This window comes from Argiope bruennichi, chromosome X1 (genome assembly GCF_947563725.1).
Source record: "Argiope bruennichi chromosome X1, qqArgBrue1.1, whole genome shotgun sequence".
In the NCBI taxonomy this organism is placed as follows: Eukaryota; Metazoa; Arthropoda; class Arachnida; order Araneae; family Araneidae; genus Argiope; species Argiope bruennichi.
Window position 1 is genome coordinate 133,821,517 of NC_079162.1, and position 13,890 is coordinate 133,835,406.

Here is a 13,890-nt window from a genome sequence, read left to right on the forward strand (position 1 = left end):
CGAGACCTTACAATTATATGGATCTTGGTACAGTGGATCCTAACTGTATTGAAAGATTAATAAAAATGCAATTATAAAATAAAAGTTGTATTACAAGAAATGCTACAAATACTGATTTGTTTACTCTATCCTTTAAAATCAATTAACAGCCTTATAAAGAGCAATTAAATGTCTCAAAAAATGAAATACTTCAACAATTAAAACAGTGCTTAATTTTATGTTCTAAGGATCCTTCTAATATTTGAATCGTGGTTCAATACTGCTTACTTATGACCGCTTTTCTGTGCAAACCGTGAAAATCCACAACATCTAATTCAAAAAGTATCTTTTCTGAAAATACCCAGGTGATACATTGTTTATGATCCCCTGTAGTGTTTGAACTAAAGAAAGTATCAGTTTTCGGAATGGCGCTGGAACTCTTCAGAGTAGGAGGAAGGTAGGTTTTTTGGGGGGTCTTATAGTGATATCGAAATGTCCTTTCGACGGTAGAGATCCTTCACAGCTCTCTTTTGGGGGGCTTTCTAGTTGGGTGTTATTTGACTTGTTAATCAAAGCTCTAAAAGTCACTTCCACCAAGATGTCATCAACGCCTCTGACCTCTACCAATAGAGGCGCTTCTTTTGACATCAGTCTTATTTATGTCCCAGAGAATTTTTAGCCATATTATGTTAGTTTTTCTAGATGATATATATATATCCTCTCTTTAATTCACAGAGCAATTTTCCTTTTTTTTTTTTTTTTTTTTTTTCAAAGTAGTGTGGCACATGTACTGTATTTTGTTTTGTTTCGGATCTTCTTTTTACTAAACAGGCTTTATGTTTATAACAATTTTTTCCTTGAGCCTTTTCGTCTTAATTTATATAAATTACCTTTGTCCTTAATTTACAGAAATGAGTAAATAATATGACAATCTACATAAAATAAAAATAAAACTGTAAACGAAATCAAATCTTTAATTTAAAAATAATTAAGAAAATAAATTTGATTGCACCAAAATAAATGAATTAATAGCCATTTTTAATTTTCCTTATAATTTGTAAGAATTAAACATCATAATTTCAAAATCGTTTTATTTTGAATTACTATTGTAAATAAATTTAAAATAATATATTAATATGAATCCCAAAATATTACCATCAATTTACTGTTTAATGCATTAAAATTTAAACTGAGAAACAAAGTTTGCCACTAATATCTACAGATGTGCCAATTTTCTTCCATTATTAATCAAAATTGTTTAACTTCAGTAAGTTACGTTTAACAGCTTGTAAAGAATATTTAATTTGTGGTTTTTTTTTTCTATTAAGCATAGCTGCAAAAAATGTAATAATTTTAATAGGACAGAGACTATTACTTTAATTCACTTTAGTAAAATAGCTATTAAGAATTGGGTTCATTCAAAGCTGATATAAAGAATTAACAAATAATTTTAGTATAAGTATACAGATTCAATACCTTAAATAAATGTTTACAAATGTAAATCACTGCTCTTACTGCAACATATCATGAAGAAAAGGCATGCTGATATTATATATATATATATATATATATAGTCAATTATAACAATAAAGACAAATTTGTTGGAAGATAAATTTCAAATTTTATTTTAAGATTATTTCACAGTTTAACATATATACATCCATTGCTCTAACAGCAAAATTCACATGGCTGTTTGGTAGAAGATGATGATTCAGGTTAGAAAACACACTAGAACAATTATATCCACTTTTGTTGATCATACCAATATCTCTTAAAAAGAATTTCACTATTTTTTTAGATTTACCTCTATTTAACACCAAAATGGCATATGAAGTATTTTCCTTCTGTACTGGAGAAATAGGCCTTGTCCATACTTCTATGTAGTTCTTCTGAAAAGGGTATTTTATTATTTAAGAAAAAAAGCAAAGGTAGTACATATCAATATACACAGAATATCAAGGCATGCTCAATACGTCCTTTTATATAATTCATAAACTCTGCAGTGATTTGATTGCATTCTCTAATAGAATTATATATGAATTCATAACTTTTTATTCATAACAGACTGTTCTTAAATACCTAATATGGCAGTAACAGAATAGCCCATTGCTAATTGATTTTAAAACGAGAAAGAGTCTTCAAAGAAAACCTTCTACAATGTTTATACATCAATTTGATGTTTTTAAGACAATCTTTAAGAGGCTAGAAGATGAAAGAAACTTAAACTGATTCGAAATCTAACCATTTATCTTTACGAAATCAGGTTAATTGTACACCGGAAAATTTTCTAAAATAATAAAATAAATTTAATTTTTAAAAAATTAAAAGCACATTTTTAATTATGTACTAAGAAGAAATTTTTTACTTTAATTGTAATCTAATTCGAAATTTATAATTAATAATTCATTATTATAAATATTATGGAGTCTTTAAATCAATTTTTCCCTAAAATTTAATATCAGGTGGCACTCTAAAAGTGATAATCATTTAATTACACCAAGCGATTACTTTATAATTAAATTCTAAAAATAAGCATATTGCCCTTTAAAATACACTTGTGCAAAATACGAGGAAGTGAGAAGGAAAACAGTACATATCAATATACACAGAATATCAAGGCATGCTCAATACGTCCTTTTATATAATTCATAAACTCTGCAGTGATTTGATTGCAGAAATCTAAAGACAAGTTTTTGCATCTAAAATTCAGTGAAATAAGTTAAATAAAACAGTATGAAAAGAGGAAACTACCGGGCAATAAAAAGAAAATGCTTTTGACTTTACAGACTATACAATCTTTATTTTCAGTTCGATTTGTAATTATAAGACAGTTAAATTGGATTATTCCTAAAATCATTCATATATCATCATATAGGATATCCATTCTAATCGTGAAGATAAGTTAATTTTTAATGACTAAACACAGGCATAAAATTCCAATTGGGAAAAATACTTTAATTAGAATAATATTTTATATTGATAATAAATGATAATTGATTTTTTTAAATACAATTTTAAATTTTCATATAGCCCTCCCCAGTCTTATTAGTAATATTTAGTGAGTATTTTCAGCATACCACAATTTTAAACAAAAGAAAGCTATATTCTTTTGCAGCCAAAACAGATGGAGTTATGAAGCTCTGGATATCACTATTTTAGTTGATTTTAAACGGTTTCAATGGCTGTTTTAAGGATGGACATCCAATCAACTGGTTACATTTTTTTTTCAATAACTATTCATTGAAGTAAAAATAATGAAAATAAAAGCCTAATAACACAGTCAGTTATGATCACAGAAAATTGATAATTTGTTTAAAATGTTAACCTGACAAGTTTATTTTACTAGATTACTAATAGAACTAGGGGAATGTAAAAGAATTTATGTTTCTTAATTTTTTGAGAAGTACATTCATTATCTTTAAAACAACATAAATAGCACTCTATATTTCATTTAAAACCTTTTTAAACTATAACTAATACTATACTAAACCTATTTCAAACAATTTAGAAATTGGGAATTAGGTCACAACTAGAGTGGACAACATGTATACAAAAAGTTTTGAATATTTTAGATAAATATCGGTTTTAAAATATTAATGTTTTTGCATCTACAAAATGCATTGTGATATAAAAATCAAATTGGCAATGTTTCTAAAATTTGAAATAAAAACAATAATTATATAATTTCTGAGAAATATTACTTTATCTAAAATCATGTGCAATAATAAAGAGTATATCAAATAAAATTATATAAGCAAAATGGATCAATGACAAAATTAAACTACAATTTTTTACAATCAACAAATTTTACAGGCCCAAAGAAATTTATTTGGTGGTCATCAATATGTTTAGTCACAAAAATGATATAATGCAAAATGGTTTTATCCAAAAAGATCACAAGCAAAAGACTTATATTGCTTTTTTAATGAAGTGCTTCAATTTTTTTGTAAGGAAACAAATACAATTGCCCAAAAGTTCAAAATTTGTGCACAGACTGCAAATGTAAATCCAACAATATATTATTTCTAAATTCCACAGAATAATAAATTATATAATAGCCTTACACCAAAACTCTCGCTTATACAGAGAATGAATCTGTTGATTCAACAATATATCTCAATGTAAGCATAAATCTTGTTATCACAATTCCAGTAAAATAACTAACATTTTTTTTTTTTTTTTTATTCTTAATACTGCTTGGGAAGGAGGCAGCTTCTGTGACTTAGTGGAAGTTGAAGAGCTATTTTTTCCCCACAAATTCCCAATTAAGTGGCAGGGAATCATTGAGGCCATATTTCGATATAAAAAAATAAAACCAGTCTATAGCTAAATTTGCAATCAGACTGAAAAAGAAAGATCAAGACAGATGTTTAGGAAACGTGCAGAAATGGATGAAGGGGGGTGGGGCAGTTGACTCACTCTGCTTCAGAATGAAGATAAGGATTTGAAACTTTGAGCAATGTTTTTACTTGACATCAATTGCATACATTTTTGTAAAATCATTGCTTATATATTCAGGAAAAAATTAAGATGTTTGTTTTTTAAATTCCAGTTTTTCCGCAAGTTTTTATTTATTTATTTATAAAATGATAAGTTTCTAAACAATGAAACTTACAGAATATGAGACAAAATGTTAGCAAAGCACCCTATTGAAACGTAAAGAAAATTCTGTAAATATTCGATTTTTAGTAAATAAATTTCAACTGCGCAAACGAAAAATTGCCTATTTTTCTTTTCAAAGTCAGATATATGGGACAATCTATATGAAAATTCCAGATGAATAGAACTGAGTTTCACAAGGATAGTGGTATTTCAGTTGCTTTCCACCAGAACAAAGCTAAAAAACAACAACAATAGTTTTTCAATATATTGATATTTTTTAAACTTGAATCTTCGAACTGTAGTACTGAATTCTGTAAAAAATAAGAAATATGCTATATACCCCTTCATATTTATAAATTAAGTACTTCTCATGAATTACAGTTAATTAGATATCATAAATAAAAAAGTTTATTACATTATTCACACACGCTTTACACTGGTTTGATCTACAATATAATAATAAGTTTTCAGATACATTTATGCTTCGTTTATACGGCAAATGCATCGATTGCAATGACGGCCCTTACTCTATGAGGAAGGCTATCCTCTAGTTTTTGGACGGCTTCTACAGAAATTGTACATCTTTCTTATAAAAGAAAACTAGAAAAATATGTTCTAGCTCGAAATCGACGCCCCATTTAACTCCACAATTGTTTTAGATAATTGAGATCAACGCTCTGAGTAGGTAAATTTGATTTCTCAAGATCTGTATCAGCAAACCAACTCTGCACAGCTAGCGCTTTCTGAATAACAGGTTTGCTGAAATAGATGTTGAGGAATTGAGATAGGTTGTTATTCGATCAAGATGACAACTTCTCAACATCAGTGATATGGCTTTCTAATTTTCTATTACAAAAATTGTGCACAATTCCTGTACAAATATTCCAAAACTAATGATCAGCCCTCCTCAAATAGTAGCAGTCATTGTTGCAGCAAATGGTAAAGTCACCTCATTATTAGTAATTGACACATCTTCAAAATAAATAAAGCATAATCATATGCGGATGCTCACGTTCAATTATATTCTAAATAACGTTACATAATATCAGAAGTCTAATTTTTTTTGAAAATGAAATGAATAACATAACAAAATTTTCTATTATTTATGACATGTAATTTAATCCAATTAATGTCAAGTACTTATTTTAGGAATATGAAGGATTATTTAGAATGTTTTTTTAAATCAGTTTAACTATTCGATTATTCAGATTTAAAAAATACCATTTTGCGGAAAACTGTGCATCATTTAACTTCTTATAGAAATGAAATTCTGCCCATTGTAATGCCGGCATCTTTCTGAATTTTAATGACAATCAACTGGAATTTTTATAATAGAAAAATTATCACTTTTTATATAAATTGGCTTTGAAATTATGGAAAGAAAAATAAGTTATATTTCACGTGCGGGAAGTTAAAATTCTATAGAAAATACTCATATTTCCTCGAATATTTATAAAATTTAAATTTTATTACAATGATTTTATAACATATTGTCACATATTCTGTACATTTCAAATAATTTGGCTGAAAATTGAGTTTTATAAACAAAAAAAAAAAAAAAAAATGTGGGATTTTTTTTTTTAAAGTAATTTTCTACTGAATAAATAGGCTTGTTATTTTTACAAAAACGCATGTAAATGTTGTCTATAGCAAGTAAAACAATTGTTCAAAGTTTTAAATGATTATCTTCTTTCCGAGTTTGATTTGATTTGTGAGGTTTTTTGGCGCAAGAGCCACATTTGGCTAAGCTGCGCCAATCTTCTTTCTGAGAAACAGGGTGGAACAAAATACTTTTTTTTTCTCATCAATTTCTGGGCGGTCTCATAAACACCCATTTTTATAGAGTTTTTATGGTAAAACTCGCATTTAAACATATTTTCACATAGTCGAAATTCAAATACAGTTTATTCCGGTTTTTTCGAGATTTTTGAAAATATGCATAGCTTCGAAAGTGTCCGAATACTTTTGATCACATAATGTATTTCACGGAACACGTCTTTTAACAAATATTTTAATGTACATGATTTTATGATAATATTTTAAATACGTGCTTGTCAACAAAAGAGAAAAGACCAGAAAAAGTTTTGTTTCTTTTGCATGTATAAATATTTTAAAGTACATATTTTCTGAAAATGTTTGCTGCAACATAAGAAAACATATATCAAAGGAGAAAATGTAGATTTACCTTATATATTCTTTTACCAGGAAGTCCCAATGGATCTTGATTTATTTTAATTGCTTTAAGATTTAAAAGAATGTTTTTAAATATTGGATGCATTTGGCGCAAATCATTTGACATAAGTAATGGAGCAGGTAAAATTGACCAAACAGCCATTTGTACTCGTGCTTGACTGGGAAGTAAAGGCTGATTTCCAATCATAAGCTGAAAACAAAAATTGTGTCAATGTCAATATCTTATGTTGCTGAGTAAGAAATAATAAGGTGATTCCTTCAGTTAGAAATACATCTGCTCTTAGTTTTATTAGTTCCAAAATTTATAACCCTCCCTCCCCCCACTTTTACTGCATGTCTTCCGCTTGCATGTTTATTGATATAAACGTGCAAGTGCAAGGTATGATTTATGTACAAGCATAAGCGACGAGCACATCAACACAGAACGACAAAAGAGCGAAACGACGAAAAGTTCATGAAATATTTATACCCTTGATTTTATACTGTGAGATTTTGATATGGATTTCCTTACATGTGTCAATTTATGTAAGAGAATTATAGGAATCTTTTAAAGGAATGTCTTAGATTGACACATTTTTATCCCTTCACTCTGTGAGAGAATTTGTCGATCTCAGCAATTTTACAGAGCTTCTGTTGCATTCATTAAATAAAAAAAAAGGTGGAATTGAATCAAGAAATAAGAGAACATTTTAGAATGAAGTTAACATGGGCTGAATTAAGATAAAACTTTGGAAATTAATTAGGGTTTAATTTAGATTTCAAAATATCATTATATATATATATATATATATATATATATATATATATATATATATATATATATATATATATATATATATATACATACATACATACACACACACAAGGAGAGAGAGAGAAGAATGCTTAATATTTATATAATTAGGCTTTTTATTTATTTATTGAATGTTTCTGTTTTTACTTAATCATTTTTAACCCTTATATATCAAATTTGATTTTATATATGAATGGAAGATTAAACTGACAAGAGTATCTTTTAACAATAAAAAAATAACTAGAGAATGAGCACAGAATGCTCAAAGATGTTTATATTGAAGAGCATGAAGTATAGTAAGTATAAATTTATTTTTTAAAAAAGTTTGATTGTGTTGTTTTTAATTTAATTTTCTAGAATACGAAGTATACAGTATACTTCGTATACGAAATATATTGTAAATGTCAAATGAAATTCGAACTCGAGATTTTGAAGAATCTCCAGGTTTCGAACTTTCCTGAATCCAAAAACCATTTTTGGAATTATGTTTGTCTGTCTGTCTGTCTGTCTATGAATACGATAACTCAAAAACGCTTTGAGCTAGACAGATGAAATGGGTTTAACATAAAATTTGTAGATTTCTATCAAATTTAGAACCAAATTTATTGAGATAAAGTCTGTCTGTCCAGCTGTTCGAATAGAAGTGAATATGATAATTACAAGACGTAAAGAGATAAGATTTGGTGTACAGGTGTAGATCTAAAATTAAGATGCTTATCAAATTTTCAAACAATTCTACCAAAGAGTTCACCATCTGTCAATCTGTACTTTCGCATGCATGCAAACTTTAATAAAACTCGGTCATGACTACAACTGTAATTCTATGTCAAATTTTAGTTTCAATTGGTCGAAAGAAAGCCGTCCAAAATACACATTCGATTTTCTGATACTTGTGTATTAACCGCATGCCAATGATTATTCTCTAAAGATAGCACGATAAATTCAGTAAAAACACTAACATTATGCCAAAAAACGACATTTCGTAACTATTGTCCGCCAGTGCCATGCTGTTAATAGACATGTACAAATTTCCTTTACTATTCAGTGTACGTGACTATGAAAACAAAAATCTGAGCAATGCATTCAGGCTTTTCCACATTTTTAAGAATGGGTAGAATGATAACACCTTTATTAGAATGTGAGAAAGTTTTAGAAAGACCACTCCCACTGGTTAATAATATTAATATACTTTCTCTCTCTTTTTTTTTTTTTTTTTAATCTTTCGTAACTTTAAATTGTATCTATAGTTAAAGGAATTTTAATAAAACATCTTTATGATACTGATGTTCATGTATAACATTTAGTGTTGGAGAATCCTCTCTTTTTGTTTTCAATTCTACTATCTCTTTAAATTATATATCAATCTGTTTGCTTCTAATTTTTAAAATATGCACTTTGTTGCTGTTTTGTGGAAACGTACTAGATGGCAGGACTGCAATCGACTCATTTTCTTTTTATGACAAGGGAAGATTTCACTCTCCACAAACCTTCAATAAGATTGTTCCTTCATTGGTAAGTGGGCCAGCAGGAGTTTTGGAGGTGAAGATTTTAGATTTAAATTAATTATTTAAAAAATTTTACACTTCGGAAAGGCAACTCATTAGCATAATATTTGACATCAAAACTTCAAGTATATAATAAGTTACCATGTCAGGATCACTCCAACAGCCAGGTCCAATATGTCGGGATAAAACTTCCTGGTTATCACCGAAAAAGTCAATAATGTTCAGGATGCTTTTCCATGAAGGAGTAATATCATGGTAATTTCTCCATAAGTTACAATGCGTCGATATTAATTTATAGTTTGGCTGAAAATTGAAAGGAGAAAATTGATCAAAACACAAAAAGAGAACTGCAGTATGAAACTAAAATATTTTACCATTATTTCTTTTTCTATCATTTTTAAAAATTTCAAAACAAATTTATATTAAAAGCCTATTATATTAAAATTAAAAATGAATAAGAGAGGGAACAGATCATCTTCTAATTTTAGCTCAGTTTAGTACAAGATATTAACAAAATCAAATGACGAAGGTACCCAAAATACCCTGTAAAGAGTAATTTTATAAGTTAGCAGCTTTATAAGTTTACATTAAATTATTCCACAAAATAATTAACTTTGTTGAATTCCAGAAGAACATATAGAAATTTCAAGGCAAAATATAATCATCCCCTACTTGTACGGCAAAGGAAAATAATTTTTACTTCAGAAATATTTATGAAGTAAATTGATTTGAAAATAAGATGATTTAATTTAGTAAATAAAATATTATTTATTTTTCAATCTTCGACGATTTTAAAAACATAAATAAATATGAAACATTGAAATTGCAAAAACAAATATATGCTTGGATAATTTAAAACTTCTTTCGACATACAAGACAGCACGCACAGAACTGATAGTTAAATACAGTTACGGACTAACTTGGTTTCAAACATCTTATTCAACATACTGAAATCGTGGCTTATTTCAAAATGATTCATCAACTATTTAAATACTGATAATTTTTTATACATTTCCTCCGAAAAATACTTGAACATGTCATTATTTTTCGAATCTATAAAGGCTAAAATCGAATATATCATTTAATTTAGTATTGTGTCTTTTAAGACATTTAAATCGCATTTGCACAATAGACGTACTTCATATCTATTTTCACATCATTTTCACCAAATTTTCCAGGGATAACCACCATTTCTTCTTCTTTTAAACCAGCCTTACTTATTACAGATCCTTCGAATATAAAATTCAATTCGATGAAGAAAAAAAAACTTTAAAGTTTGTTTTAGTCTATTCAAATGTTTAAAAAAAAGTATAAGTTTCCTTTCGTTTTTACATTTCATCAGTTGATTCAATGTTTATACTAGGCTCTTTACTTGCTCTTATAAAGATGTGCACAAAAAGTTGAAGAAAAAATATTCGTCAAAATAGGAATCTGGATAATATTTCATATTTTTATGTTCATGTTCATTCATAACAAAATTAAAAGCAAATTTCATACTAAGAAAAATGTTGCTGTTTTTAAAGAAATTTTAAGAAAATTATTAGAGAAATATGTATTTATAATGTATCAACCAAATTAATTTATTGTGTTTAGTATTATTTTAAAATTATGGAGCATTTTGAATATTTGGGGAATTTTAAACATATATAAAATTCAAAAAACATTGAAATAAAATATTAGCAATAACTTCTATTCCATGTCTCTATAACATCCATCCAATTGCAGAATTTCACGAAAATCCGTATTATTATTGTTTAAAAAGAAGCAAATTGAAAAAAAAAATTAGGTTAAGAAATATTAGCAATAATTAATAACAAACTATATAATACAACAAAAAGATCTCCTAAAAGTGGAAAAAATTAATTTTAATATAATATTTAGTCACAATAAATTGTCTAGGAATTACCATTTTATATCCAGTTTAAAATGGTTTTGAATATTAATAATGCTCAACATTCCTACTTTTACTCTCATAACATGTGGTGCGATGTTCGAAAGAAGGAAAGGGGGGGGGGGGAATGAGTATATCTCCCCCCCCCCCTTTTTTTAAAAAAAATAAAGAGTCATTAAAGCTTCAAATCCTAATTGTGACAGGAGGTGGGTCTTAGTTCCACTACCTTTTACCATAAAAAATACAAACAAAACCTATTTTCGTTAATGAAGATTTTCTGGGAGAATATTATTCCCCCACACACACATGCGATGAAATGGTGGTTTATCCTTCGTTTCCAGTGCAGTTAGAAATATTCATTTAACCAATTTGAGTGTACCTAGACTATTTTGACAAACGCTGCCTCGATCACGACTCGATTTAAAAACGGTGAATGAAGGAAATATAAAGATATCATATTAAATACTGCGAGAGAACGTGCTGACAGAGTAAAGTTTTTGAAATAAGCACATGGAATATAAAAATAAGGCAAACAATCAACTGTTTAATGGATACAAAACAGCATCATTTGAATCGAAATTCATTATAAACAAGATGCATAACAATTATTCTTCAAAACTGAAGGAACTTCTCCGAACTAACGATCCTACTACATAGCCGAAATGTCGGTCCCTCAGAAATTTAAATGTAACCTTTCCTCCGCACAGCGCATGTTTAGAAACACGGATGGCTTCCGCTTTGTACTATAAGTAATGGATTGATTTTTTACAGCATGTCAACGATGTTTCATTCTATTTATGAAAAAATACTGGAATTGTGAAGTTCGGTAAAAATTATATATAAAAATAATTCCCGTTTTCAAATGAATTCCCTGAATTGTTCCGATCTCTCTGAAATCATATTTACAAGATTTTGGCACATTTTAACACTATCACAAGTGACATTACTATTTTTAAAGCAAGTCATCGAGTTAAAATACAAACATATGTAACTTAAATAAGAAAATAAAAAAAAATACAACTTTTAGCACCAATAAGCACTGAATTTGTCTTCATTTCAAAATAAAATATATCAATTACAAATTCTATTACTGAAATTCTGCTGATGCAGTGAGTGAGTCAAATAATAGAAAGCTGTGAGATAATTAAGAAATACCTAAACCAACAACATCTTATTAAAATAAAAGATTTTCTATTCATATTAAATATGGAGTAAATGGAAATAATTTCGCAAATACTCACTTCAATTTTATTTATAAGTTGATAATAAGGCCAACTGCAGGAATATACCATAGGTCTACCTGTAAGATTTAAATATTTCCCAAATGATGGATAGCCTAAAAGATATAAAGGAAAAACAGAAATATTAATTATAATAAATATTATGCTAATAATGAAAGAGGAATCATTTGTGTGCATACCGATACTAAGGTACGTGTCATAATAGAACCAGATTAGTTGTTAACGACAAAGTAATATTATTAATAATAGATACAAGATATATTAATCATTAGCATATCGCACACCTCACTCATTATTTGTTACATACAGGAATAGGAAATAAATACTAAGTTCAGTTTTTCAATATGATATTTTCAAAATAAGCAGGAATGAAAGTGTAAAAAACAATATATTTTGTAAACTAAAAATCTTGTTTCGATATTTTATCGATGTAAATAAGAAGTATATGCATCATGTTTTGCGAGTTCAAGTGAAAATAATTTCAAACTATATTCATCCCAAACAAAGCTAAACACTTTAGAATTTGAATTAATATATGTTTGATGTAGAAAACGCAATTCGTATTATATTTTCATAATTTTAATTTTTTAAATTGATCTTTGGACTGGAGATCTTCAAAAGAAAACGAAAATCTGTACAATATTAAGAGGGAATATAAAATATAATTTGTGCTAAATGTTTGTACAAGTTACATCAAGGTAATTTAAAATATAACTAATATTTTGAGAGAAAATTCGAGTGAAAAATTTTTTATCCGCTGAAATGCGACAGGAAAAAAATCTTTGAAAATGACACATGCATTTACCCATTAAAATACCAAGTGGACTTATCTAGATTCTTTATCCAAAATAATAACAACATATATCTACGTCCTCGTAATTTTTATTATCTACTTTTCAACAAACCCGATGCCGGCATCCTGGCCAAGAGGTATCTAGATTCTTTATCCAAAATAATAATAACATATATCTACGTCCTCGTAATTTTTATTATCTACTTTTCAACAAACCCGATGCCGGCATCCTGGCCAAGAGGTATCTAGATTCTTTATCCAAAATAATAATAACATATATCTACGTCCTCGTAATTTTTATTATCTACTTTTCAACAAACCCGATGCCGGCATAATGGCCAAGAGGTAGCGCGTCTTCCGCGTGATAGGGGTGTCCCGGGTTCGAGTCCTGATTCTCAAATGGTTGTTCTTCCCTTGTGTTCTATCTGTGAGGTGTGTGAAACAGCCAACCCTGTAAAAAGGGGTTGTGCAAGCAAGTGTGTGAGTGTCATCTTCATTTAAGCTGGAAGTGAGACTTCTGCACTCGGGTGCTCAGGGGTCATTACCCTCAAAAGCTAATGCAACCCCTTTCTGTGGTAACGCGGACACAACAACATCATCATAATCATCATTATTATTAACAAACCCGATTGTGATGAACAGTATAGATAGTACATGCTTTAAAATTAAGCTTTAGTTTCAATCAAGTATAACAGACAAGCTTTGTAAGACAGAAACAATCGATAGTGGAAGTCAAAACTAATCAATTTCTTTAAACCAAAAGACATTTTTTTCAAAGCAACAAATTTTTAGAAAAATAGTTTATGGTTGAAAACAAATGCCATTTTAGATCGAAATTTGCAAGCAAAATTAAAATTAATGATTTTCTTAAGCTCCGTGAACACAAAGTCGAA

General features: G+C 28.3%; 1 protein-coding gene across 1 annotated transcript in view; it reads right to left on the reverse strand.

Annotated features, from left to right (window-relative positions):
- Positions 1 to 1,576: 1,576 nt before the first annotated feature.
- LOC129958128 (alpha-N-acetylgalactosaminidase-like) overlaps positions 1,577 to 13,890 on the reverse strand; it is a 38,680-nt gene continuing 26,366 nt past the window's right edge. Inside the window, exons 4-7 of the mRNA XM_056070328.1 lie at positions 12,205 to 12,299; positions 9,214 to 9,375; positions 6,767 to 6,964; positions 1,577 to 1,868 (exon numbers count right to left, since the gene is read on the reverse strand). Coding sequence (XP_055926303.1) covers positions 1,602 to 1,868; positions 6,767 to 6,964; positions 9,214 to 9,375; positions 12,205 to 12,299 — 722 coding nt within the window. The 3' untranslated portion in view covers positions 1,577 to 1,601. The remainder of the gene's footprint in view (positions 1,869 to 6,766; positions 6,965 to 9,213; positions 9,376 to 12,204; positions 12,300 to 13,890) is intronic.